Below are 26631 nucleotides of genomic sequence, written 5' to 3' on the forward strand. Positions count from 1 at the left end.
GCAGTGGAGTCTTCAAAACATTTTCAATCACATTCTTAATTGTCTTGTTCCACCTGTTGCTCCCAAATCTGGCCTCAGAACTTTTAAGCTCTGGGTTGTGATGTCTTCAAAGGAAGGGGTAATGGACTGTTACTGTTTGTAAATATTCCTGGAGCCTCTCACTGTTGAGAACAAAGATGTTCCAGAAACATAGTTTGAGTGATAATAATTAGATCATGAAATGTAACCTTCTTCTCCCCTTCAAGGAAGCTGAAGCTAAGAGAGCTTCCAGGACCATCCTCCCAAGGTCCTGCTACTCTGCCACTACTAGCTGGGGGACCTTGGGAGGATGTCCTAAAGTTTCTTTGAACATTAACTTCTTGTGAGGTAGAGGCAATTGAACTCTCTTCTCCAGGTGGTTGTGACGTTATTTAGAGAAATGAATGGGAAGGAGCTCTGCAAACTGGAACCCACTACACGAATTTAAGATCTTGTTCAACGTAGGTGATTTTGTTCACTTGGGTTTATGGTGACGTCGTCATGTGTAATTTGGAGGCAATAAAGGATCCTTGTTAAAGAATGGCTCACTCTTTGATGGGGTTATGATTAATAAAATATTCCTCGAGATTATTCAGTGTGTGATTGGAGTGTTTTTTCAGTGGTGATTTAAACTCCAGATATAGTGATAGTTATGGATGATAACAATCATTGTAGTAATAGTAATGGTAATATCATCAATTCTTTCAGTATTTATTATGTGCTAAATGCTAAGATAAGCATTTTATATAAATGCTCTCCTTTCTTCTCCCAACCATCCTATAAAAGAAATTCTACTAACACCATTTTATAGACGAAGACACTGAGCACAGGGAACTTCAGGAACTTTCCTAAAGGCACACAGCTATAAATGGCAGGACTGAACATAGGGTTGTTTGGCTCTGGGGTACATCCAGTAATTACTCTGGTAAACTGTTCCTCAAATGAAATTGTTAGTATTCACCCTAACCACGCAGTGGAGATCGCCATCCTGGAAGCCACCAGGTTACCAGGTTTATGGAGGAGACGTGGCTTCCTTGGTCTTCACCTCCCTTCAGAGTTGTCACATACCGGACAAGGGTGTCCCGTGGATGATAATGGCGATGCCTTTCCGGTTCTTGGCCAGGCGGCCTTCTGCAGAAATGTCAATGCCCAGGTGACGAGCGATCGCCTTGTTCACTGGGTTGTTTTCCACCTCTCCGACTTCTTCTGCAGAGTGGCTGTCAATGCTCTGAATCTTTTCATCTGCAAAAAAGAAAATACATGTGGTATCTGCACATGTGTATGGCAAGTATAATACACTCAGAATGTACATGGGGGTAGGTGGCAGTGGGATGAATTTTTCTTTTTAAATGCTGTTGTTTTAAGATGGCACACATTACAGCAGTCCCCACCTGGAATATAAGAGAACGTGCTTTCTGGCTTATAATTTGCCCATACTTATTAAATTAAATTAAAAACACAGACGCTCTCTGAATTGAATTCTATATCTGGGAATCTCCCCTGCTGAAAAATAAAAAGCATATTTATATGAAGAGAAGGAGTGTTTATTGTGACAAAATATTAGAGACTAGCTAAATTTCCAACATCAAGGGACATTAAATGATAGTATATTCATAGGATAGGATTAATAAGTAGTAGTTGTAGCAGTAATGACCTAGACAACAGAGATTGGTCAACTGTAGTCCCTAGGCCAAATCTGTCCTGATCCTTGTTTTTGTAAACAAAGATCCCCTGGAACGTGGCCACAGCCCTCGGGTTGTGCTGTCTCAGGCTACTTCCATGCTCAGAGGCAGAGCTGAAAGCTGCAGCAGAGACTGCATGGCCTACAGAACCCAGGATGTTACAGTCAAACCAGACCCTGATTTAGATCAAGAACATTGGTCCGGAGGGACATCTGCAGTGGAGAAAAGCAAGCTGCAGATCGATACATATGGTATGCAGGGCAGTATGTAGCCAAACACTTGTAGTTACCCAAACATACTCAGTGTTTTAATGACAACTAGGATTGTACTCTAAATTTTGTTCTGTGCCTTGTTTTTTCACATAATATATCTTTAATATTTTTCCATTTATTAAAATACAGATCTTATTCTTTTTAAATAGCCTCCAAATAAATTCCATTGTATGGATTTATCGTAATTTAACTATTTCCCTACTGACAAGCATCTAGATGGTTTCCAGGTTTTTCCACCCTGAGCACTGTGGTGTGCTTCTGTCTCCACTGGGTACCTGGCATGGCCTCTGGAAGAGCCAGATGTGGAAGATGGGGGCACATACAGGATGTGTGGGGTGGGAAAAAGCTGCCAAGGGAGGCTGGGAGGCACTTAGGGGCAGGTCAGCTGGTCCTGGTGGGATTAATCATGAGGCATGGAGCCAAGAACTTCGGTCTTTATCCATTTCGCCACTGCGTTTTTCCACTTTAATTTATTCACCTGGCAAATTTGATGAGGGCCAAGAATAACAATTTAACTCTTTCAAGATCTTAGGAGCCATGCTCATGGTTCCTATTCCCTGAGGTAGGCAGCTGACAAAGTGGCGTGTGCTTCATCCTGGCTTACCGTGACAGGTGACAGACAGCCCTCATGAACCCAGCTTTACTGAAACAAATTTTCTGAATATGGGTTCAATATCTTGTGTGCTTTGGGGAAAATAAATGCCAGAAAATGGGGCCCACAAAGCCAGGAGGTCAAGAGGAGGGTTCCTCCATGGTCCAATTAGAGGGACTCTGGAAAGAATGTTCTCCAGTCTCCCGGAATTCTAGCATTAAAGATTCAGTCCTTCACGTTAATACTTAGTCTAATTAAAATGCAATTAACTGTGGCAAGAAGAATGTACCATATGCCAGCTCTCCAGCAGACTTCTGTGCTTGTAGTATGGGGTGAGGGTGGACGGGGGCTTTTCCAGAAGGCAGGGAGCCAGTTCTAGGGGGCCCAGGGCTTAGAGAGAACTGGTTCCCCAACATTAAAATGCTCTGTTACTTTGAAACACTATCTTTTCCAGGCTGTCCTCATCCTCCTCTTCATCTGGGTAGGGTTTGGAGTCGGGCAAAGGGTTGTGCCGCTCTTCCAGGTTGGATGTGACAGAGATCCCTCTGCTAAGTGATGTCCGCTTCGTGCTGCCAGAGGTCCCCTGGTCTGACGTGGTTATATCTTCATCTTCTGCAGGAGGACAAAGGGCACAAACACAGGGGGAGGAGCTGGGAGGGGCACCGGGGAGACGGGGGCCCAGGAAGATGGCAAAGGAGAGAATCTTTGTATTGACCATGGTCACCCGGGGCTGTGCAATCCCAGCAAGCTGGAGCTGCAGTCAGAGTTAGCGGCTTTGAAGCTTCTCTGCACATAGTGTTTCTATGTTTTAACATTTGTTTAGATACCAAAATTATATGCTTGCTCAGGAAATTTGGAAAATTCGAAAGAGTCAAGAATTATGAAGTTTAGCTATAAAAATATATCCAGAGAGTCAAAGAAATGGTGACAGGAATCATAGCTGAGTTTTACAATACCAGTTAAAGGGGCGCGGCAGCCTCTCAGATTTTTAATTTGTAATTGTTCAGAAATCTACTTGGGATCATATTGTACATTCCCATCTGTGACCTATTTTCTCCCCTGAACTTCTCATGGGCGTTTCCCATGTTGCCCTTGAGTACACCTGCCATTTTGTCAGGCCAGCAACCTCCTTCTGTCCCCTCGTTCACAGAGTCTCAGTGGGCTAGGACTGTATGAAGGTGGGTCCCTGAACCCAGGGTAAGATATCTTCTTTGTTCAGAATTGAGATTTAAACCTCAGGGCCTTTTTGTGACTGAGGATGACAGGACTTGGGAGAGCTGGCCTTCCCTGGAGGGCTCAGGGAAGCAGAGAAGGATGGTCTACAGCATGAAAGCGGAGGAGTGCTGTGGGAAGCAGAGGGTGCCCCTCCCTGGAGTCACTACAGACCCCTCAGCCCTAGCTCCAGACCACTTTCCACTGGGTCAAATAGAAAACTGCACCCATAACTGTGGCATTTATAGACCATGAAAACAGGTCCTTCTCTGCCCTCCTGATATCCTTTGTATACTGCAGCCCCTTGTAGCCCCCTGCCTCAGGCTGGGGGGCAGTTCCTCTAAATTTAACTCTCTCCTTCTGTCCCCTTACTGTGAGCTCTCAAAGTCAGGGGCCGTTCATCATTGATTATTTTCCCCAGCACTTTAACTCAGTGTTTGTAACACCGTGGGTGCCTGCTATGGGTTTGTGTCCCTCCAAATTCATGTGCTGAAGTCCTAACTCCTCAGCCCTAGCACCTCAGAACATGGCTGCATTGGAAGGCAAGGCCTTCGGATAGGCAACTGAGGTAGAACGAGGCCACATGGGTGGGCCCTGGTCCAATCTGACAGATTTCAGCATGAGAAGAGGACATCAGGACACAAGCGCCCACCGTGGGAGACCGGTGTGAGGCCAGTGTGAGGATAGGAGGACGAGAGCCACCCACAAGAAGGGTTTCAGAAGAAACGGAAACTATTGATACTCCAGGTATCAATAACCCTGGAGTTTTAGCCTCCAGGATTGTGAGAAAGTCAATTTGTGGGTTAAGCCACCTGGCTAGTATTTCTTAGGGCAGCTCTAGCAAACTACCACAGTGCTCAACAAACATGACCGGGTCAGGAGGAGCCTTCTTCTCTGCCAAAAGAGTATTTACTAGCCTCACTTTCCTTGAGGGACTACAGGGCAGGCCAGAGGGCAGTTCATTCCCTCAAACAACACACATTTGTTGGGCACTGTAGGGTAAAGGCTGCTGTTCTGTGCGCTGGGTTTACAAGTGAGGAACACATCACTGCCCATATGGGGGCTACTTCTTCTTTCTCTTTTTTTGGTACTGGGGATCAAACCCAGAGATATTTTAACCACTGAGCCACATCCCCAACCCAATTTTTGTATTTTATTTAGAGACAGGATTGCTTAGGGTTGCTGAGGCTGGCTTTGAACTCGCCATCCTCTTGCCTCAACCTTTGAGCTGCTGGGATTATAGGCATGTGCCACTGAATTTAACCCATCTGGGGGCTTCTTATCTAGAGGGGGAGGTATGAGGGTATGAAGGAAGTAATTACACACGTGATGGCTGTCACACAAGAGACAGCAAGTCAGAATGGGCTGGAGACACATCCAGGATGAGGGCCAGAGAAGCAGGAAGGACAGGGGCCACACATCATCAGCCACAGTCCTACAAGCCAGCAAGGGGATTTCCTGCTCCAGCATACCAGAGACCCTGAGCAGACGATGGGATGACTCAGGGTGCTGGACCAGAAAAGGCAAGATTATTAAGAGTGCAGACCACTGGCTTTGAGGACGTGGATGGGCTGGCCTCTTTCTGGTGTGAATTTCCCTGCTACCTCTTTCAGGACACCAATTTCTAACTTGTTCAACACATTACTCTGTGTTACCTATACCCCTAGGAGGCAGTGGAGTGGGTATCAGTTATGGACAACACAGTCAAAAAGATGGGGCTGGTTCTGCCACTTAAAACCATGGACTTAGTCTTTCTGTACTTTAATTTCTCATCTGTAGGTGCAAAGCCCTGAGTGGACTGTCTAGCGAATACTCTTCTATCTGTTAGCTCTTTTTAAATCTCAATACCGCACTGGACTCCAGTGAGAGCAGAATTTACCCAGTCTTTGCGTCCGTGACATGGGGATGACAGAACCCATTTTGTAAGGGTTAGAAAAAAGATACAGAAGGCACCTGGCAGGTACTCCGTAATTGGTTGTCCCACAGCAGGGGAATTCAGAGGGGCCATGGCAGTGGTCGGGGCCATTCTCCACAGTGAGTGCTCACCGTTCTCCTGTGCCTTCATCTGCTCTTCCTTTGACTTCTTCACCTCCTTAAAGTATTCATACACTTCTGGGGGCAGCTTCTCCCCGGGCATGCGGGGTGGCAGCAGCAGGGTATTGTAGGAATCATAGCCCTTCAATTGTCGCAGGATCTGTTCAAGGAGAGAATGGGAGCTGCTGTTGGTGGCACTGAAGTTTCCTTTCTGTTCTTTGGTCTTGTGAAATCTTTGCTCCAACCTGAGGCTGAAATTTGTAGAATTACTTCCTGGATTTCACAGGGTGGGGCCCTTTGGAGAGATCTAAAAAGTAGGGCTGAACCCTGAACTTGTGGGGATTCAAGAGCTTTATTTTGCTCCATGTCTGTCTGGACATTTCTCATGTGGAAAAGAATTTTCTTCTTGCTTTGAAAATAATGAATACTGTTTTTCCTTTTTTTTTTTTTTTTTCAATGGCAAATGTACAGAAATCTAGTATCCACTTTGTGGACACATTCATAAAAAATAGTCATGCACGGCTTAAGGATGGGGACTTGAGAAATGTGTTAGGGGATTTCCTTGTACTAATATCACACAGTGGACTCACAAACTAAGATACCAGTAGGCAATACAACCTTACGGGACCACTGATATATATGTGGTCCATTGTTGACTGAAATGTCCTTATGTGGCACATGACTACATGTGGTGAGCAATATTACGCTATGGTTTTCATAAATAGAGGATCCAGGGGAAAACAGGTTAAATGGTATTAAATGGTGTGTGTGCATGTATGTGTCTGTGTGAACACGTATTAGGGCTGCCAGATAAAACACACAATGCCCAATTAAAGTTATATTTCAGATATACCACAAATAGTTTCTTTCAGTGTAAATATACTATGTGGTTTTGAATATTCTTATACTTTGAAAAAAACATTTGTTGTTTATCTAAAATTAAAATTTAATTGGAAAGCCTGGGTGTTTTTTTTCCCTTCTAAATCTTTTTAATTCTGGCATACATGTATATTTATAAAACACAGTAAAATGAAGTTACAAAAACATGTACCTCCTCTTCAACTTGATTTGTTGTTGTGGGAATTTGTTTTGTTATGTAACCCTTCTCCAAGATCACCATGTTTAGTTGTTTGAAGGCCCCTGATAATAAGTTCATTCTAAAATTTTTATAGAAGAACAAAGGACCAAGAACAGTTAAAACACTGGTGAAGGAAAATAAAAGGGAAGGCTTGCCCTGCCAGGTACCAGAACTTATTATAAAGCCACAGTGAAAGATGGTGGCATTGATGGGCTGAAAAATGACCAGTGAGAAAGAAGAAAGAGGTCAGAGCAGATCCATTCATACTGGAAATTTATACAGGACAGAGGTTGCATCGACCAGCGGGAGAAGGAAGGACTATGCCAGACTGGTGGGTATAGGGATACAAAGGTGGCAGCTTGTGTCCAGTGGGTAACAAGGAGGGCTCCCCCAGCTCCAGAGATCCTGTGCAGTTATCTAAATTCTCCACTGAAATCTCCTCATACTCATCATCTCTTTCTGTCCAATTCTGGTTTCCTATTCTCCCTGAATAGGCATTGTTCCTGAGAGTACATCCAATACTTCTTCCAGAGGCAAGTCTCAGAGCCTGAGATTGGGCTTTCCATGGAGCCTGACCCACCACAGAGGGTTCTGTACCCACATAAGCCACCGAGGATCTCATAAATACCTAATAAAAATATTCCCTTCCAGAAGGGCAGATTCTGTTTCTGAGAAAACTTCTGGGGGAAAAATCCACATGAGGTAGGGTATAAACATTGGTAACGAGGCAGACAGAAGATTCAAAGGCTGAGTAGGGGGAAAGTCTACAGGAAACACAAACCCCTTCACTAAATCATCTCCAAATACTGACCCTCTGGAACTATGAGATAACAAATGCTTATCATTTTAAGATTCTGATTTTTAGGCTAATGTGTTACACAGCAAAGATAACTAGTATAATATCAGACTTCACGTACAGTCACATCTCACCAGAAGGCAATGCAGAAGCATGTTTAGGATACTCGAGTGAAGAAAATGAGAGCTAAGGATATAATCAAACTGAGTTGCAACTGTGAGCTATAACAAAAGACCTGACATTAGTACTGTTGGATTCCTGGAAGGGGAGTAGAAAGAGAGTAGGACTTAAAAAGTACTCAAATAAGTAATGGTTAAACTTTTCAAATTGGGAAGATAAAGATCTATAGATTCAAGAAAATGACAAGTCCCAAACTGAATAAACCATAATAAATATATGCCCAGATGGATTATAGTCAAACCTCTATAAATTAAGGCACAGAAAAACTCTTGAAGGCAGTGAGAGAGAAAACTTCACACACACACACACACACACACACACACACAACTATGTATGTATATATACGTATATATAAAATAGATAGTATATATAGAATACTATGTACAACCCAGCTACAGAAGTTATGTAAAGAAATATACTCCAACACACTCCAGGTAAATAAAAATGGAATTTTACTGATAGGAAGGCAGGAAAAAGTAAACATAAAACAAAAACCAAAAAACAATAAACTGGGAGACTTAAGCCCTAAGATATAAATAGTTTCATTAAATGTAAATGGCCTAAATAAACCAACTAAAGACAGAGATGGCAGAATATATTTTTAAAAATGTCCTGAATACAGGTTGTCTACAAGTAACTCACTTCAAATATCCTGACACAGGAAGGTTGTTGCATATCATTTTTTACTGTTTGAATTAGAACAATTAATATGCTTTAGTTTTTTGATTACTTGTTTAAAATGCATATTGGAATCACAAAGAAGCAATGAATTCTGCTCATACAAAAGAAACAGGTCAGGAAAAGTTACAGCAAAGTGATGAGTAAATTGACAAGAAAGTCCTCCAGAGAATGAGAGGGTAAAGATCAGGAGGAAGTTATTCCATGCAGAGAGAACACAAGTACATGGCAGGGCCCAGCATGTGTAGGGAAATTGAGTTTGGTTGTGGACTATGCTTACCTTTTCTTCCATGAGATATTGCTGGTCAAACTCTAAGGAGTAAAACTCGATTGGAAAGTTGCAGGGATTCTTCACTATCACCTCAGCCTCATCCCCAGAGGTATAAGGCAGCAGAGGTCCCAGTTCCAGAACAGAAGGATTAAATTCCAGGCGTGGTTCGAGACCCTGCCCAGATGTCAGCAGCGTGAGCTTCTGAGTGCTCTGACCAATCTGGAAAAACAGGGTTTGGCTGTAGAATTTCTGAAAAACAAAAACAAAACAAACATCTGACTTTTTTCTTTTACATGTCATGTAAAACTGAAAACTGCTGAGGGGACGAAACTTATCCTATTCAGATAACGAGAGAAAACTTTCCATAAAGTGGCATTATTATCACCGGGTATTTATATGTCGGTGTCTAGCATGCCAGGCACAGTACCGAGAACTTCGTCACTTGTAACAGGCCCTCGAGTGTCATCCTCATATCCCTCAGAACTTCCTACGTGCTCGGACTTGCACTGCCACCATCTTCACCCCTCGGTCCAAAGGCTGCCATTTTTGGACCCTGCTGCATACGGAGAGCAGAAGGCATGGAGGAAGTGCTAAGGACACTACATTGGTAATTCTCAGAAGTCCTGTATAAGTATCCCAGCACCCTTGCTCCCAGGGAGGGATGATTCTGAAGGGTGCACTTTGTATTTTCCCCCAGAATTTGGTGGAATGCCAGAGCTATGGCACTCAGCCCATCTGACAGAATTACAGTCAGATGCCAGGTGACAGTCAGACATACCTACTCACACTTTCACAAAATGGCACAGAAATCTACTTTCCATTCAGTAGTTCCTAATCTTATCACACTGGGGAACCTATTAATAATTCAGATTCATAGGGCCATCCCTCGCGATTCTGACTCCATGAGAGCAGAGCCAGGCTGGAGATTCTGCATTTTAAAACAGATACTAGGCCATTCTGACATATCTGGGCTCATGGGTTGGGTTTGGGGCTGTGAGTGGCTTCACAATTTGAAGAACACTTAAATATGTTAGCTTAAGGGCAGAAATGAGAAGGAAGGAATATACATAGACTTATCTATACACTGGGAAAAAAATCCATGGAGAATGAATTGTTGGCTAAGGGGGTTTCTATGTAGTTATGAACTTAGCACCTTTTGACCCAAACTTCTATATTTTAATTGCTGTTTATGACAATCTTTCTAAAACATTTCAATCACTTCCTTGTTTTCTAACATGGAGTATTCTGAATACATGTTTCAATGCATCAGAACTGCTAGTGTGGACACCACACAATTTCTCTGTGCTTTTGGTGGTGATGGAGATGCAGATGTAGATTATACTGGTTTCAAGGTCAACTGATTCCTTGACTGCACCCAAAAAGTTCTCCCAATCAGTAGAAACACTTTATTAATTTTGACCAATTCCAATTCAACATTTATGAAACTGCCTAAACAAATCTATTTTTTACATTTACTGATATTTCCCTCATTCAGGGTTGAGAAAAAAGACAAAATCTTGAATAAATTCCTTTACAATTTTAAGACTCTCTGAGATAATAAGCATATTATTCATTTTCTTCTAGAAGGGCTAGAAGAATTTTGATAATGATAGGAATCTAGGCTTCATATTCTTTATTTATTTAAAGAATTTTTTTTAGTTGTCAATGGACCTTTATTTTATTCGTTTATTTATATGTGGTGCCAAGAATCAAACCCAGTGCCTCACACATGCTGGGCAAGCTCTCCACCACTGAGCCGCCACCCCTGCTCTGGTCTTCATTTTAGAATGAGATATGAAGTCACATCCTCTTCCTCTTTCTCACTGTAGATCATTAAGCATTTCCTTAAAGCCACTACCAAGAATGGGAGCTCACATAGGTGTTCACACTGATTTGTCTTTTAAAAGAATAGAATAGAGGAAAACATCTCTCACATGCCTTGAACTTTGAATGACTCTTTACAGTGTAACTTCTTGAGACTATTTCTGGTTCTAGGATTTTACTATTTTTCTGTATTCTTGGTCAGGAGTAGTTTTGTGCTGATGGTCTTTATGAAAGAAATGTTTGTGAGGCTCAGGTAGACTGTTCACCGGGAAGGTCTTACAATCACGAGTGCTGATGGTAAGAGTTAATAGTTATGAAGACTTTTACTATTGTTTTAGTCAGCTTTTGCACTGCTGTGACTATAGGGCCTGACCAGAAAAACTGTAGAGGAAGAAAAGTTTATTTGGGGGCTCATGGTTTCAGAGGTCTCAGTGCATAGATAGCAGACTCCATTCCTTGGGCTGAAGGTGAGGTTGAACATCATGGAGGAAGAGTGGCAGAGGGAAGCAGCTCACATGATGATCAGGAAGCAGAAAGAGACTCCACCCTCCAGACACAAAATATATATCCCTCAGTCACACCCCCAATGCCCACTTCCTCCAGCCACACCCAACCTGCTTCTGGTTACCACTCAGATAATCCCATCAGGGATCAATCCACCAATTAGGTTAAGCTGTAATCCAATTGTTTCTCCTTCAAACCTTCTTGCATTGCCTCACACTTGAGCTTTTGGGAGACACCACATCTGAACCATAACAACCGTATATAGAGTAGTTTGATGCCTATTTTATTCAATCTGTTAGTCTTTGAATTAACCCTAAGAGATAGCTGTTGCAGGTCAGTAATAACTTATTGGGAACCCCAGGGGCCAGATGCTTTCAAGTTCAACTTTTAAAAAGTTAAACACAGTACACAACGCCCAACGCCCTCAGCAGAGTGCCAGGAAAGTCCTCTGTAACCAAATAGTAATTTTTTTGTAGGTGTAATGTTTGACTCTGAAAACTAAGTGAGAAAAATTAAATCAAATCAAAATAGTCTTCTGTCACTTCAGATGAGTTTTTTTTCCCCAAAATAAGTTTTGATATGAAACTAATGAACCCACTCCACCTTGCTTTTTGGAGCTTATTGGATTTCAGAATTGCAATTTTTTTTTTTTTTTTAACCATTGAGCTACATCCCCAGCTCTTTCTAGTTTTTGATTTAAGACAAGTTCTCACTAAATTGTTTAGAGCCTCGCTAAGTTGCTGAGGCTGGCCTCAAACTTGTGATCCTCCTGCCTCAGCCTTCAGAGTCACTGGGATTGCAGGTATGTGCCACAGTGCCCAGCAGCAATAAATGATTTTTTGATATGTGATAGTATCACTTTTTATTTTTTCTATGAACGAACTGAGGTTTAGTAAGGCTAAGTGATTGGCTCAAAAACTCACAGCCTATAAGGGCAAAGGCAGAAGTCCACTCGCCACGTCTGCTGATAAAAGTTGACGTGTTGGTTAGATCTGCCAATTCCAGACCACCAAGCCGTACAGCTCCTATGTGAATCAGAAGCACTTGAGATACCAATCAGAAAAAGGAGGCATGAGTCAGTTTCCCTTGAGACTCAAGCAAGCATGGGCTCTGAGTAAAGCTCAAAAAGCTCCAGAAAATCTCAGTGAAGGCACATTTCTTTCCAGCTCACCTCTTCTTTTGGCATGAATTTCACCTGCACATTGGACTTCTCACCAGGAACCAAGACCCCAGAGATGGGCTGTATTTCAAAGATCCGAGACTTCGGCTTTAATTCAGCATGCAGTTTCCGTCTTAAGTACTTTGGCATGTGTCTCTCCAGCTGGTTTATAAATATTAGATAATTAGATAATCTTTCATGGAAAAGGACTCATTCTGTTATCTACTCACTCAACCTACATTTCCCAAGTACTTCCCAGGTGTTGGAGAACGTGTCAACTCCAGAAGTACAAAGATGAATAGAACATCTGACCTGATATCATGGTCTGATGGAGCCGTCAATGCAGGGCTTAGGGCCCAGGCACTGGCCACCATAGAATGTCTCTGAGCAGGAGATTGAAATTAGCAGAAGAAGGGCTACAAATCTGGCTACAATGGAGGTGGAGAAAAGGGGACCAATGGTCACAACTCATTTACCTTGCTCATAGGATATTGGCTCTGGACGAACCATTCACAAGGGACTTGGAGATGATTGGAAAGCTGAACAGTTTCTATGATGCACTGTCCACACTGAACTGTGGCAAACTCCACTTTTCCGCACGACAGTGTCATAGTTGGAATGGTCACCTTGGCTCGGAGACAGATGTGAACTGTTGGCCCTCCAACCACCTGCAGTGGACAAAAGATTGCTGTTTGCCAAGTGGCATGGTTGGGGAAAGAATCACAGCTTTGCTATAATAACTGGATCATCCAGAGCAGGAAGTGTGGAGGGTCAGGTGGGCCCATCTTACCTTGATGGGCAGAAGGACCTCTTTGTTTCCCACAGGAAGATTAGCCCCTTGTGGGTCAAATCTCACTTCAAATGTTTCCGTTTCACAATAAGGCAGATTTTTTATACGATCTAGCTGAGTACTGAAGCCTGGACCAAGACAAACAAAATTTCTTTGTGAGAAAGGGAAATGACAAACAGGCCCTACTCTAGAGACCCCCCCTCTGGGGCAGAACGACCACTCCAAGTATCACAGAGTGGCCCAGCCAGTCCTTCTGCCCATCCCAGAAGGAGCATATATGCCGCTCCAGAAGGACAGGGCAGACTGGTGGGTTCCTTTTTGGAAATGACAAAGTGCAGCAGGAGAGGGTCTCCCCAGCCTGGTTACCTGTGTCATGAAGGACACGCTTTTCTGCATGGAAGGACACTGGAAAATGACTGGCGTTGGTGATCTTGATGATGTGGGTTCGGATGTCGCCAATCACAATGTAGCCAAAGTCCAGGATATACTCTGGCAGCTGGACTCTGAAACAGTAAACACGCTCTCCTTACCAGTCACTTTCAAAGTGAGAGGTTCTCTCCTATCTCCTATGCACAGTTCTGTTTTCCAGGGTGGAGAACGACTGAAGGACTCTAGAATGGGGACTAGAAACACCACAGTTCCTCCAGAAGTCCACGCTGGTTAGCCATTACCTCAGGACACGTTCGGTTTGGCTCCTCATGGTCTGGAACAGGGCCTGTCTACGAGACATGGCTGGAGTCTTTTGGCTTGAGGAGGCAGGAACCTGCCAGATCAACTTGATGCAAGGGGACGGCAGATAACATGAGGCGAGTGGATTTCATTCCTAGATGATCACCCACTATTTCAGGGGACACCGCGTGTTTTCTCTGCCATGCTCTCCATCAAATGCAACACAGAAGGGCACTCACTTGGCTAGTTTGCGGCAACTCCAGTGGATGAAGTAGGTGTCATCTGCTGCATCGGGGGTAATCGTTTTCTGATGTTCTAGGGCATAGCTTTGGACTATAAGTCGCTCTACTTCCATCTGGAGATGAGCACTTAACTGGAGCTAGAGAGAAGAGCAATTCAGAAAGTTCTTCTAGAAAATGCATATTCTCTCTCTTTCTCACTCTCTTTTGGTGGTGCCCCAACCTGATCCTAGCAAGCACTCTACCACCGAGCTGTATCTCCAGACCTGAAGCATGCATTTTCAGTGGAGAACAAAATGGGGATTAAAATGGGTTCTTGTTGGGGTTGGAAAATCTTAGTTATTACAATGGGTTGTGATCATACAAAGGGCTATAGGGCACAGATATGCAGTCAACCTAGGTTATTCAAATTTTCACTCTGGTAGGCAGGGGAGAGAAAAACAAACTCGTTCATCTATACCCTGGAATACAACTCAGAATTAAAAGGAATGAACTAACAATGTGTACAACTCAGATGAATCTCAAGAAGCAGTCTCACAAGATTACATACGATGTGATTCCATTCATACGACTTTCTTGAAATAATAGCAGTATAGCAATGGGGAACAGACTGTGAGGCCAGGGGTGAGGGATGTGGGAAGAGGAGAGTGGGTGTGGCCGCAGGGCGTGTAATGGGCAAGCACGGATTTATAAACACAAGGCTTAGATCTACCTGTTGCAAACATAAAGGAAAAGACTGCCCTCCTGCCCCCTCTTTGTAGGGCATTTACTTTGGAAAAGTTGTAATTTTAAGTCATTTCTATCTCTTTGAAATCATACATTTTAAAAGAAGCTAAGTAAGCTTTCTGCCAGACCCTGAAAAATCTTTCTCAGTGACGTTCTTGAACACCAGGGAGCCACATCTTTAGATGCCCATCACCAAGGAAGATGGAGACCTTACCTCTCAGGTTCTGTGGGAGGATGGCAGCCTAGCTTTAGGGGGGCCCAGATCAAAGAAGTCAGTATCTCCTTTGGGTAAAGTCGATTAGCTACCAACAGACGGTTACTGCAATCACCACGTTAGTTTGGGATAAACCATGTGGAATGTACGAGGACACGCATGGGATGGGTTGAATCTGACTGGCTATATAAGAAGGTAAGACCTTTTCCTATCTGTGTCATCTCTCAGCAGATGAGGTACAATGTGATAGGAATCACATTCTGGTTTAATCCTCATTGAATAATAAAATTGTTTTGTCTTTGTGGAGAGAATTTCTGAGTCAGAAGAAGATTCTGTTTTTAATTTTATTTCTCCAAGATGCATAAGGAATCCTTGTGGTGAAGGAATAGTTCTGAATTTTAATTGTCATGGTGGTTAAATAAATCTATGCAGGTGATGTAATTGCATACAATTACATACACCCTGTTATGGTTTGGATGTGAGGTGTCCCCCAAAAACTCACGTGTGAGACAGTGCAAGAAGGTTCAGAGGAGAAATGATTGGGTTGTAAGAGTCTTAACCCAGTAAGTGATTTAATCCCCCTGATAGGGATTAACTGAGTGGTAACTGAAGTGGTAGGGTATGGCTAGAGGAGACTGGAATTGAGATGTGCCTTTGGGGTATATTTTGTATCTGGAGAGTGGTTCTCTCTCCTCTCTCTCTCTCTCTCTCTCTCTCTCTCTCTCTCTCTCCCTCTCTCTTTCTCTCTCTCTCTCTGCTTCCTGATGATGTGAGCTATTTCCCTCTGCCACACTCTTCCGCCATGATGTTCAGCCTCGCCTGGAACCCCAAGGAATGGAGTCGGCCTTCTATGGACTAAGACCTCTGAAACCATGAGCCCTCAAATAAACTTTTCTTCCTTTAAAATTGTTCTGGTCAGATCATTTAGTCACAACGGTGAAAATGCTGACTAAGACATACACAAACACACACAAACACATAAAACTGGTAAAATCTGAATAAGCTCTGTATCAATGTCCATTTCCTGGTTTAGATATTTTACTAGAGTAATGTAAGGATATTACCTCTGGGGAATTTTTTTTTTTTTTTTTGCAACTCCCTGTGAATCTATAATTCTATTTTTTAAAAGCTAAAAATATCAAACTATTCAAAGAGGATTTCGTTTTACATATAATAAAAATATTTCATTGGGGAAACAGTAGGAATGAATATCTGAGTGATTTTTATGGGGGTGACAGTGATAAAGGCTGATAACTGCTGTCTGAGAAGGGCCCAGCAGGGAGGGACAGCCTGCGCCTTGACCCACAATGAGACAACAGAGGTAGAGGGAGAAGAGCAGCATGACTGGGGACAGTGTTCCTGGTTGTCTGGATTCTAGAACAGCAAAGTCCACCCTGGGCTGGCTCAAAAGCCAGGAGTAGTCCACCCTGCCATACTCAGGAGGACCAGCTTAGCTCTGCAGATGCCATCAGATTCACAGGAAGCCCACCCCATGGGAGAGACTGACAGAGACAACTGTACTGGGCTTTGGTAGGGAGCAGCCCAGGAAGGCAGTTAGGAACACTGCTGTTGCCCCCTGGGGTCAGCCGGGGATCTGTCAGGGGAGGGTGGAAGCTATGAGGCCTGACTTGGCAGCTGGGCAGGCTCCATTCAAGTCTGAGCTCTGTGCTTCCCTTGGGACTGGGACTCCATGTCTGTGAACTCCATATGGCTGTCAGATTAGGTGATGATGGTAGCACACCCCCCGCCTCTGCTGGGAGAGGATTTAATGAGATAATAATGCAGGTTAACAGTGTGGCACAGGCCTCATGCAAGAGTTCAATAAATGCCAGCAGTGATATAAATTATGATCATCCTTGGTGCCAAGGTTCACTTTTAGCATTTTATGCCGAAGAGGATTCTGCAAAACAAGTCATCCCTGGTGGCCTTTGGGGCATCTGATCTTCCCCACGACACCCTCTCCCCCATTTTAGAACCCCTTTCAGCCACTCTAAGGGCTTTCTAGAGTGCCACTAGAGGGCTTTCTAGTATAATCCTTCCATGGTCAATAGTCCCGTGAGCCCAGGGGAAAGCAGCCCTCCTGACCAGGAGAGGAATTCCAGGGGTGGCGAGGGAGGACACTTCAGGATTTTGCAGCCTGTTTATAAGCTGGGCCACTTCCTCCTTCGGAGGCCACTGTTGGCTTGGCTCCCACTCTGTGACACCATGCACAGCTGACTTTCCCAGAACCTCCGGCTGCCCTTCTCCCCGACTCAGGGGTCGGTGTGCTCCAGGGCTGCATTCTTTCATTTTTCTTGAGGCTCTACAGATGGAACCCAGTGGTGCTCCACCAACGAGCTACATCCCCAATCCTGCTTTTCTATTTTAAATTTTGAGACAGGGTCTTGCCCAGTGCCCCAGGCTGCTCTTGAACTTAGCCTCCCTGGGATTACAGGTTTAATCTTGAGGTAATTCCACTTGTCTGTTTCAGGAGGGCTCCTTTCTGAATCCACCCTTTCCCCTGCTCATTCTGCCATTTCCACTACTTCCTGTGATGAGAGTGACCACCGCTGACTCTCAAATCACTTTCGCCAACCTCTCTCTCTGCCCCAGGTCCCCGGCAGTGGTTCTGACTCTACTGGATGATGAAGAGGAATCTCATGCTCAGTAATGGACCATCGTCCAAGTGACATAGCTGGATGTCATGCTCACCTCACTCCATATCCAATTAGTTCCTAATCCCTGACTATTCTGGAATATTCCTTGCACTCAGTTCTCCCTATCCCTATTCTCATCACCACCATCTCTTAACTCAAAATGCCAGCTTTTAGAAAAGCCTCCTGTATCTACCCTCATCCTCTCAAGCCCCAGCCCCTTGGAGTTTCAAAAGGCAGCCAGAGGCAGCTTTTAAAGACGCAAACACAACTCTGCCGCCCATCTGGCTGGAACGCTTCAGTGGCTTCCTGGGGCCCTCAGGATACAGTCCCAACCCTCACCACGTTCTCCAGGAGACGGCTCCGCTCTGGGGGCTCATCCCACCTTCCCTGCCCACATGCTTCACCTCGGCTCTTATCTTTCTTCTCTCTGTTCCCAGAGGTGCCCCTGGACCTGTGTACATCCACGCTCCCCTCTCTGCTCACCTCCTGCGCAGGGCGAAGCAAGCCTTACCTCCGCAGATTCGTCCTCAGGTATTTCATCAGTTACCATCTCAAAGTGATCCAGAGTTTCATATTTGTTGAACTCTTTTTCCAGGTTTTTTCTAGCCCGATCCAAGAAGATTTCATACTTTTCATTGCCTGTGGAGGTTGGAAGGGGAAGGGAATTAGAATGGTCAGAAAAACATGACTTAAGCCCCCAACACAGACTCTCAGCTCAGGGTGAAGTGAGAAAAGAAGGGAACTTTGTGATACTGCACCAGCCATGATTTCCTCTACTTCGGAGGGTGAGGTGATTTGAGCTGGTTGAATTTGTACCTGACTTCTCTAAGTTTAATGAGACTGGACATGAGTGAGTTACTAGCTGGTTCTCAAGAACTTGAAGTACTTCTAGCACTGAAATCCCTATATTCTGGAACCCTATTCACAGCTGGATGATGGGGACAGCTGGTCACTCAAGTCAATTTTCACGTGTATTAAGTCTTTGGTGAATAAGAAGAATATATTTAGGTCAGGTTGCTGTAACTAAATCTAAGTAAGTCATAATATCCTGAATAAGGGAGGCTAGGCAACTGGTGGAGAAATTTCAGGCTCCCAAATTCACTATTAAGCCAGTGCAAATTCAAATGCTTTGAGGGGCAAGGCAGCAGAGTAATCAAAGTGCCTACTGTAAGAAAACAGGAAATGCTGAGACCGTGGTGAACTGTAGCACAACTAATGACATTGAAATTTAAATCATTTAAAGCCCTATGGTCAAACTGGTCAAACCGTGTCTACTGCCCTGATGAGTACAGCTGGGTGCCCAGTCTTCAACAGGTGGCAAAGGCTTTCTTTCCTGACAATTACAGTTTGTCCTCTGCATTTCCAGTCTCTGCATCTGCAGATTCAAAAAACTATGGATCAAAAATATTTGAAAAAAACCTGCGTCTGTACTGAACATGTACAGAAAGCCCTTTCTTCTTGACGTTATCCCTTAGACAACACAGTTCAATAGCCATTTAGATGGCATGTGCACTGTATTAGGTATTAAAATAAATATAGAGAGAGTTAAAAGCATACGGGAAGATGTGCATGGGTCATACAGAATTACTGTGCCTTTTTATATAAGGGTCTTGAGCACCCATGGATTTTGGCATCCAAAGGAGGTCCTGGAGCCAATACCCCCTGGATACTCGGGACAACCATATATGTGCTGCTGCAGTTTTGTTCCTTGAGCTGGAACTCTAGATATTAGAGTATAATGTAGTCTTAGCTTTATTAACACTTATGTTCATGTTTTCAGAGAGCAGACATTTAGAATTCAATGAATGATCATAAACAGGGGTACTAGTGACTTCAGGGAATGGGGTAGGAGGAAAGCTGGGGAATGAGGACTTAGTCTGAAACTTTAGGGAAAGTGGATTCCAAGGATTCCAAGGAAAGTGAATTCTCCCAGTTTATGACAGTGAGAGGCTTCTCTGACCCCTGGTCCTGTACCCGGTCTCAGGAAGACAGAGCGAGACAGAGTCCACGGATAAGAGAACAGATCAGCTGAGTTTTGGGATCTACCAGGACTGAATTATCAGTCTTCTTACAGAAGGGTAGCTCTGGGGGTCACATATGACCAGAAAAGTCTGGGTCAGGCATGTGGGCAAACAACTAATAATGTATAATCTAGCCTTCAAACCATGTAATGTCAAAATAAGGCCGTGGCTGCTGCCTTCCTGTGCTGTTTTTGTTTTGAGGCTTCTATACCTGGCGATACCTCAGCCACCCCCTCAATCCAGAAGACACCTGTGCACATGCTTTTGGGAAAGGAAATTCATGGAGAGGTCATGGCTGGAAGGAATACGTATTGACTGCCAGGCCTTTGAAGGTGAGATTTCCTGATTCTTCTGTAAGTAAATCAGCGATGGCCAGATTGTCCCGGGGTCTTCGTTTGGAAATGCCAGAGGCTATATCTTGTCTCATTAAACTCAGATCACCAAGTCGGACTCAATTTTCATGTCCCTCCCTTGTCTGGACATTGAATAACACATAAGGGAACTAAGGGGGAGTGCCATGCAAATAACGTGAGCAGTCACCAACCTTCAAGGAAGCAGAGCTCATATGTACCTTTTGTCCCTGCTGTGGGGGAAATACCATAATGGGCAGTAGTACCTCGAATATTCCTGGGGAGATCCAGGCAGATCCGGGGAAAGATGCCCTCTCCACTCAGGGTAATATTTTCTGGGACCAGGTGAGCGATCTGTATCTGGAAGCTCCTTTCGAAGATCTCAGGTATTCCAGGTAGGTAGTAAACCTTCAACACCTGCTCCTTACTTGAACCGATAAAACCCTGTGTAGCAGGAAGAACAGAGGGAACTTTCAAATACGCGAGTGGACTTCTGCTTCTGGAGGTGTGAGCTACTAGAGTCCCAGAGGCTGACTGTGCTGGTTATTCTGTGCTCACATGCCTCCCCTAAGATCCATTCCTGGGATGCCCTAAGAAATCATCAAGAAAGCAAAGCAAAATAGGCAGCAGACATGTCATGAAGGGGAAACAGTGAGCAAATAAAAACAGCAAAAACAAAACAAAACAAAACAAAAAAACCTCGAAAAAACAAAAACAAACTCACTTTTCTCAGACATCAGGGAAATTCCAGCAAAAATCAGAATAAAAAAGTCTTAAACTAGTCTTGATGAGAATGTATATCACAGGAAACTTACTTTATATACCTGTGGTGGGGTGATCAATGGGGTAAGCACCCAGAAAACCACTTTAACACCATCTTATGAAGTTGGACATACACACAGGCCATGACCCAGCAATTCCACCCCGGAAAAAATTCCCTAGGAAAACTTCCACCTGTAGACCAGGAGACATGGGAAAATTCAGGGCAGGATTGTTTCTAATAGCAAACTGTTGGGGAAAAATGTGCTTCCTGTCTCCCACATTTTATGGAACATTGTGCGTGCGCCTGTGTGTGTGTGTGTGTGTGTGTGTGTGCGCACATGTATGTGTAAGGGAACACAGGACATAGTCAAATTGCAAAGTAGACCGTGTTTTGTGTCTCCAGGATTCATCTTCACGTCCCCATTCTCTCTTCTTTCCCATCCTTGGGTAATCCACAAAATTCTCGTTTCCCACAGGCAGTTCTTCCCTCACTCAGTGTCCTGGGGTGAGGGGGCATCTCGGCTTTTATGTCAAGCTCTTAGCAATGAATTTCTCTAACAAAAGCAGTTCTGTCATGGAATTCTGGTGCGGAGACCTCCCCCGCCCATTTTGTTCTGTCACACATACGTTGAGCTCCGTGAATGTTCGTCTTCATGATGAGAATCTGACTTCACAATAGGAACGCTGGTATACAGAAGAGGAAATGCTGAGAAAAATCCCACTTGGACTCATAAAAAGAAGACCCAGTTCAAAAGCAGGAGACTGCAGACAAGAGTTCACAAGGCGGCCCTGGACTGCCGTTCTCAGGAAGGCCTGCTGGCAAGGCGGGTGCTGGGTTGGCATCTGGCATCTGAGATTGGGGGAGTGTTTTCACAGTCCCCTGATAAGACTGTCTCACTGTGCCTACGCTGCAACAAGATGGTTTATGTTGAATAGCTGCTTTCTTTTCTTATGGGTTCTTTCTAGTTACACATGACCGTAGAATCCATTTTTGACATAATTATCCAAGTGTGCCATGCATCTTGTTCTGATTCGGACCCCAGGACTTCCCGTCCCTTTCCCTCTCCTCACCCCTGCTCCCCTGGAATGCTGCTTTCTTTCTGGGTGTCTGGAATTGGTGTGTGCCAGGCTGAGTGCCCACTGTGATGGGCCCCAGTGAGAGTCCTGGGCAGGAGTGAACGAGCTTCCCTGGCAGCCCTCATATGTGGTCACGACTCGTGGGGGGGCTTCGGAGTGCTCCCAGGGAGCCACCAGGAGGGGACCCTTGGCAGCTTGAGCCTGGTTTCCTCTGGATTTTGCCCCGTGAGGCTTCCCCTTTGCTGATTTTACTTTGTGTCCTTTGGCTATAATAAATCATAGCCGTGAGTGTAACTTATTGCTGAGTCCCATGAATCCTCTTGGAGAAAAAGGAACATATGACATTAGGACAAGCTCTGCTGACCTTCAAAAAATAAATAACCATGTTAGTTAACAAACCATTTCAGAAAACAGAAATGAGAAATTCTCCTTTCTTCTTGTGATATCCAAATTGGTCAAGCACGGTATGAAAGAGTAAGTTTATGGGCCATTTATCACTTATAAACAAAGATGAAAAAATAGCAAATAAAATATTAGTTAACTGAATCCAGATTTTATACACAAACACAAATTTAATATGCAGATGACAGCAAATAATACACAATGTTTTTCGCATTTTCTTTCCATTTTACTTAACAATGTATTTTAGAATTAACTGAATATTAGTACATCTAGAGCTGTTTCATCCTTTTAAACTGCTGTATATTATTCCACTACATAGCTTTAATACATTTTAAAAACTAGTTCCCCACTGATAGACATTTAATTGGTTTCTGGTCTTTTGCTATTGCCATTACAGCTTATGTAGGAAATACTCTATTATATATAATATTTTGCGAATGTAGGAACTTGTATGTATGACAATTAGAAATGAAATAAAATTTCTGATTCAAAGAGTAATTTTAAGAGATATTGCCAAAATGTTCTCTACAGAGTTGTATAAATTATACTAATAGCAGCAGTATAAATGTGAATGCTTAAAAAGAAAACCAGAGGATTAAAGGCAAGGAAAGGGTAGCAACTTTGATAAAAAGATACAACAAAAAGAAACCATTACAGAAAATTTTATAATAGAGAAAATAATAATGAATTACTTCCAGTCTACTGATGATAAGGTTTTGTCAAATCTCCCTGCCAAAACCTAAGACATCTGGGTAAGTTTAAAAAATAAAATCCAACCATCATGTTTCATGAATGATAAACCTAAGACAAAATCAAATAGATGTAAGGCGGAGGGAAGCAGGAAGCACAACCTGGAGATCAAAGTGGAGTTCAGAGCAAACTCATTAAAAGGGAACAAAAATGCAATTTAAAATAGGAAGCAAGGGCTGGGGAGATAGCTCAGTCGGTACAGTGCTTGCCTTGTAAGCACGAGGCCCTGGGTTCAATCCCCAGCACCACAAAAAAAAAAAAAAAAAAAAAAAAAGGAAGCAGAGACAGTCTACAATGGACACCCAGTAGTCACAAAGTCCACACAGAAAATGTTATAAATTCGATTTTTTTTTGCAGACGACCCTGCTTTAGCTGACATTTCTGCTGACCAGATGATCTCAGAAGGCCGAGCTGACTGTCCTAGCCGCCCATCTCCTGGGGTGTTACCTCACTGCCACAGCCCTGAAAACTGGAGCACCTCTTAATTCCTAATTTTCTAGTGGGGCTTAAAGCACAATTTTTATATATTTGTAGAGAACAAAAGATGGAGCAATGCATAAGGCTTTCTATACCACTCATACCCTTAGAAAAATGAGACAGAAAACGATGTAGGAGATTTGAATGCTGCAAGTATTCAGGTAATTTAATAGAATTTCATGATAATCTGCGTTCTGTAGCCTTGGAAACATTAATTTCAAGCATTGACAAGTACTGAAGATCATTTTAGCCACTAAATCACATGAATGAATTCACTCAGTAGGAACTGAGAGAGCCATAGTATCTGGCCATGTTACAAAAAACTCAATGTGAACATTAATGAGTTTAAATGACAAAAGCAAAAATCTTAGTCATTCGAAAATAAAAATATACTTTAAAATTATGCTTGTAAATAAAACTAATTTTAAGAGAACTCAGAAATGATGAGAATTATGATATTCATTTGTGTGAAATATACAAAATTGACTTCTACTTTTTAATCTGTCATTTTCTTAACATCTATGGGGTGAGGCAAGGTATACTCAACCAAATAAACAGCCTTACATTTTTACACTATTAGTTAGAAAGAAAAGTAGCCATTTATTTTAAGAAGTTAGAGAGCCTGGCACAGTGGCACATGCCTGTAATCCCAGCAGCTCAGGAGACTGAGGCAGGAGGATCACAAGTTCAAAGCCAACCTCAGTAACTTAGTGAGGCACTAAACAACTCAGCGAGACCTTGCCTCTAAATAAAATACAAAACAGGGCTGGGGATGTGGCTCAGTGGTTAAGCACCCCTGGGCTTAATCCCTGATACCAAAAAAGAAGTCAGAGAAACAAAATGTAAGACTAAGTTCAAAAGAAGAGCTAAGATAAATTGGAAAAAGAAGAAGAAAACAGGGTTGACCTAACAGGTATTAAGATTTATTTTAAAGAAATGGTAATTAAAATAGTGTAATATTAATATAGAGACAGGCAAATAGATCCATGAGGACTAGGGAGCTTAGCAATAACCTGAGTAATCTAGGGGAAGGACAAGATGAAAATACTCATTATCTGTGGACTGTAAGTTTGTTAGTATATCACTTATGCTGTTTAATATTTCATAATTTTTATAACAATGATGTGCATTTTCATAATGAGAAACATTCAAAGTTCCTGACAACCTGTGGATCAACATAATAGGGACAAGGAACTATATCCCCGTTTGCTTTCTTTCTAAAACCTACGTGGTTCATTACCGTCTGCAGGAGTTTTCGCATCTGCTAGTGAGAAACCGCCACTAAGTCAGTGGAGAGGAAGCTCTTGGAAAGGGCAGGGGGAGTGTGAAGATGTCCATGGAAATAAAGTTGATTTTATTATCGTGGGGAAGAAATTCCACAGGTGGTAGCTGCTGGTTCCAAGCTGCATCTTCCTGCCTGGAAACTGGCTAAGGTTGGGTTCACTCGATAAATACTTGTTTGATAAATAGGTGACCTGGATTTCTTTATCTTTCTGCATTCTGAGAGTTCTTTAGTTTTAATTTTAAAAAAGAAGTCACCCCCCGCCCAATCCTGGTAGTGAATGCTAACCCGAATCTGGGGTGTGGGCAGGGGTTGGAATGTGGGTCCCTCCCACCATCTGCTCACCGAGAGGGGCACAATCAGTGGAACCCCGGGGAGAAGGTTGTCCGGTGACGTCAGGGGGTCAGCCAGGACCTTGAACTCGAAGCCAACTTTCCCGGTGTTCTTCAGTGTGATTTCACGCTCCGTGATGTGGTTGAACAGCTTGAGAGGAGGAGAAGGAAGAGTGACCCTCCTTCCCGGACCATGGGGTGCTGCTCTCACCCTGAGGAAGGGGAAGGGCCAGCTTGCCTCACAGACCCAGGCTCTACTTTGTTTGAAAGAGACACTGCTCAATCCCTATATCCGCATCTCAAGAGGGTGCATCTTGGGGCAGGGGGACTGCGACCCGCTGGATACCTGGCTTAGTTCTTCTCGCTACCAGCTTAGTTCAGCTGGACTGTGGGCATGAGCACCCAATCTCCGTGCCTCAGTTTCTTTATCAGCAGGAACTTAACTTAGCAGATCTCGAAGTAAATTTTCGTTATACTGAGAAGATTTGCCTTCTGGATTCTGTCTCGTAAGAAAACTGTAAGATTTGAATTCAGAATATTCTGGAATAAATTTTCCATTTGTTTAAGGAATCATGGCTATAATGGACCAGCCAGCTCTTTTTTCCTGAGATTCTGATAACATAATTCACCAGCTGATAAAGTAGGCCTAATAACCACAAATGGAGGTCACTTTGGGGGTTTTTAGGACAAATTAGGACAAAGTCCGACTGCTTCAAAGAATACATTCAGAGATGAGCCGAAACCAATTGCCCAGAGGACTCTGAAGATAAGAAAGGAAGGGGAATTCTATCTGGGCAACACAGTGGAGGAAGTCGCAATCAGTGCTGGGTAATATGATTTCAGATACGATGTTTAATCTATAAACACACAATTCAGTCGTTACACATGCAGAAGCTAATGAGGGTCCAATCATTAAAATTTGGTTGAGGATGTGGTCTCTGAGTGTATAACACAGAATCTAATTGGGGATAGGAGAACAGAATTAACTAATAATTATCCCAAAATAAAAATTAGAAAGTATATTATATCCTGGCAAAGGCTTTACCTAAGTGCCAAGGGAATATCGAATAAGAAGAGGTAACTGTGGGATTGAGCTGAGCTGGATCTTGCAGGATGCATGGTCTGGGGTTGGCAGAGTGGAGGAAGAGGGGACATTGTGTGGGAAGATGTGGATGCAGGAGGGGCTGGGGTGCATTGGGGCCAGTGGGGAAACCAGCTTGGCCACAATATATGAGTGGGCTATAAAGGGGAATTATGGACAACGAACCCTCTGTGTAAGGAGTACGTTAATAGAGGGGCTCACCATATCCTCACCCAGGTGGAGGAACCCAGCCCCGGTTGACTGGGGGACAGAGGAAGAAGCTCACAAAGACTGAGGTTCTACTCTGACCCATGCACAGCACTGGCCAGACACTTCACTTATGTAACCACAGCCTCCTGGTGAGACAGGCACTTGCTATCCCACTTGCATATCAGGAATACTGAGACCTGGAGAAGTTAGGTGGTGTGCCTGTGGTAACACAGTCAGGAGGAAGCAACACAGGGTATAAAACCATGCTCTCAGTGCTACGTTGCTTTTCCAAATACTGTGGGATTAGCTGGTC

General features: G+C 43.5%; 1 protein-coding gene across 9 annotated transcripts in view; it reads right to left on the minus strand.

The window, feature by feature from the left end:
• HYDIN (HYDIN axonemal central pair apparatus protein) overlaps nt 1-26631 on the minus strand; it is a 427212-nt gene that overhangs the window by 134523 nt on the left and 266058 nt on the right. For all 9 annotated transcript variants that reach the window (XM_079117081.1, XM_079117080.1, XM_079117074.1 and 6 more), the window contains 12 exons: nt 25041-25178; nt 20212-20389; nt 18086-18213; nt 13999-14132; nt 13457-13593; nt 13091-13218; nt 12777-12968; nt 12313-12462; nt 8823-9062; nt 5823-5970; nt 2997-3176; nt 1087-1260 (listed from right to left, as the gene is read on the minus strand). In XM_079117081.1, the coding sequence (XP_078973207.1) occupies nt 1087-1260; nt 2997-3176; nt 5823-5970; nt 8823-9062; nt 12313-12462; nt 12777-12968; nt 13091-13218; nt 13457-13593; nt 13999-14132; nt 18086-18213; nt 20212-20389; nt 25041-25178 (1927 nt within the window). The remainder of the gene's footprint in view (nt 1-1086; nt 1261-2996; nt 3177-5822; nt 5971-8822; nt 9063-12312; nt 12463-12776; nt 12969-13090; nt 13219-13456; nt 13594-13998; nt 14133-18085; nt 18214-20211; nt 20390-25040; nt 25179-26631) is intronic.

The sequence above is a fragment of the Sciurus vulgaris genome (assembly GCF_902686455.1).
Source record: "Sciurus vulgaris genome assembly, chromosome: 17".
NCBI classification, from domain to species: domain Eukaryota; kingdom Metazoa; phylum Chordata; class Mammalia; order Rodentia; family Sciuridae; genus Sciurus; species Sciurus vulgaris.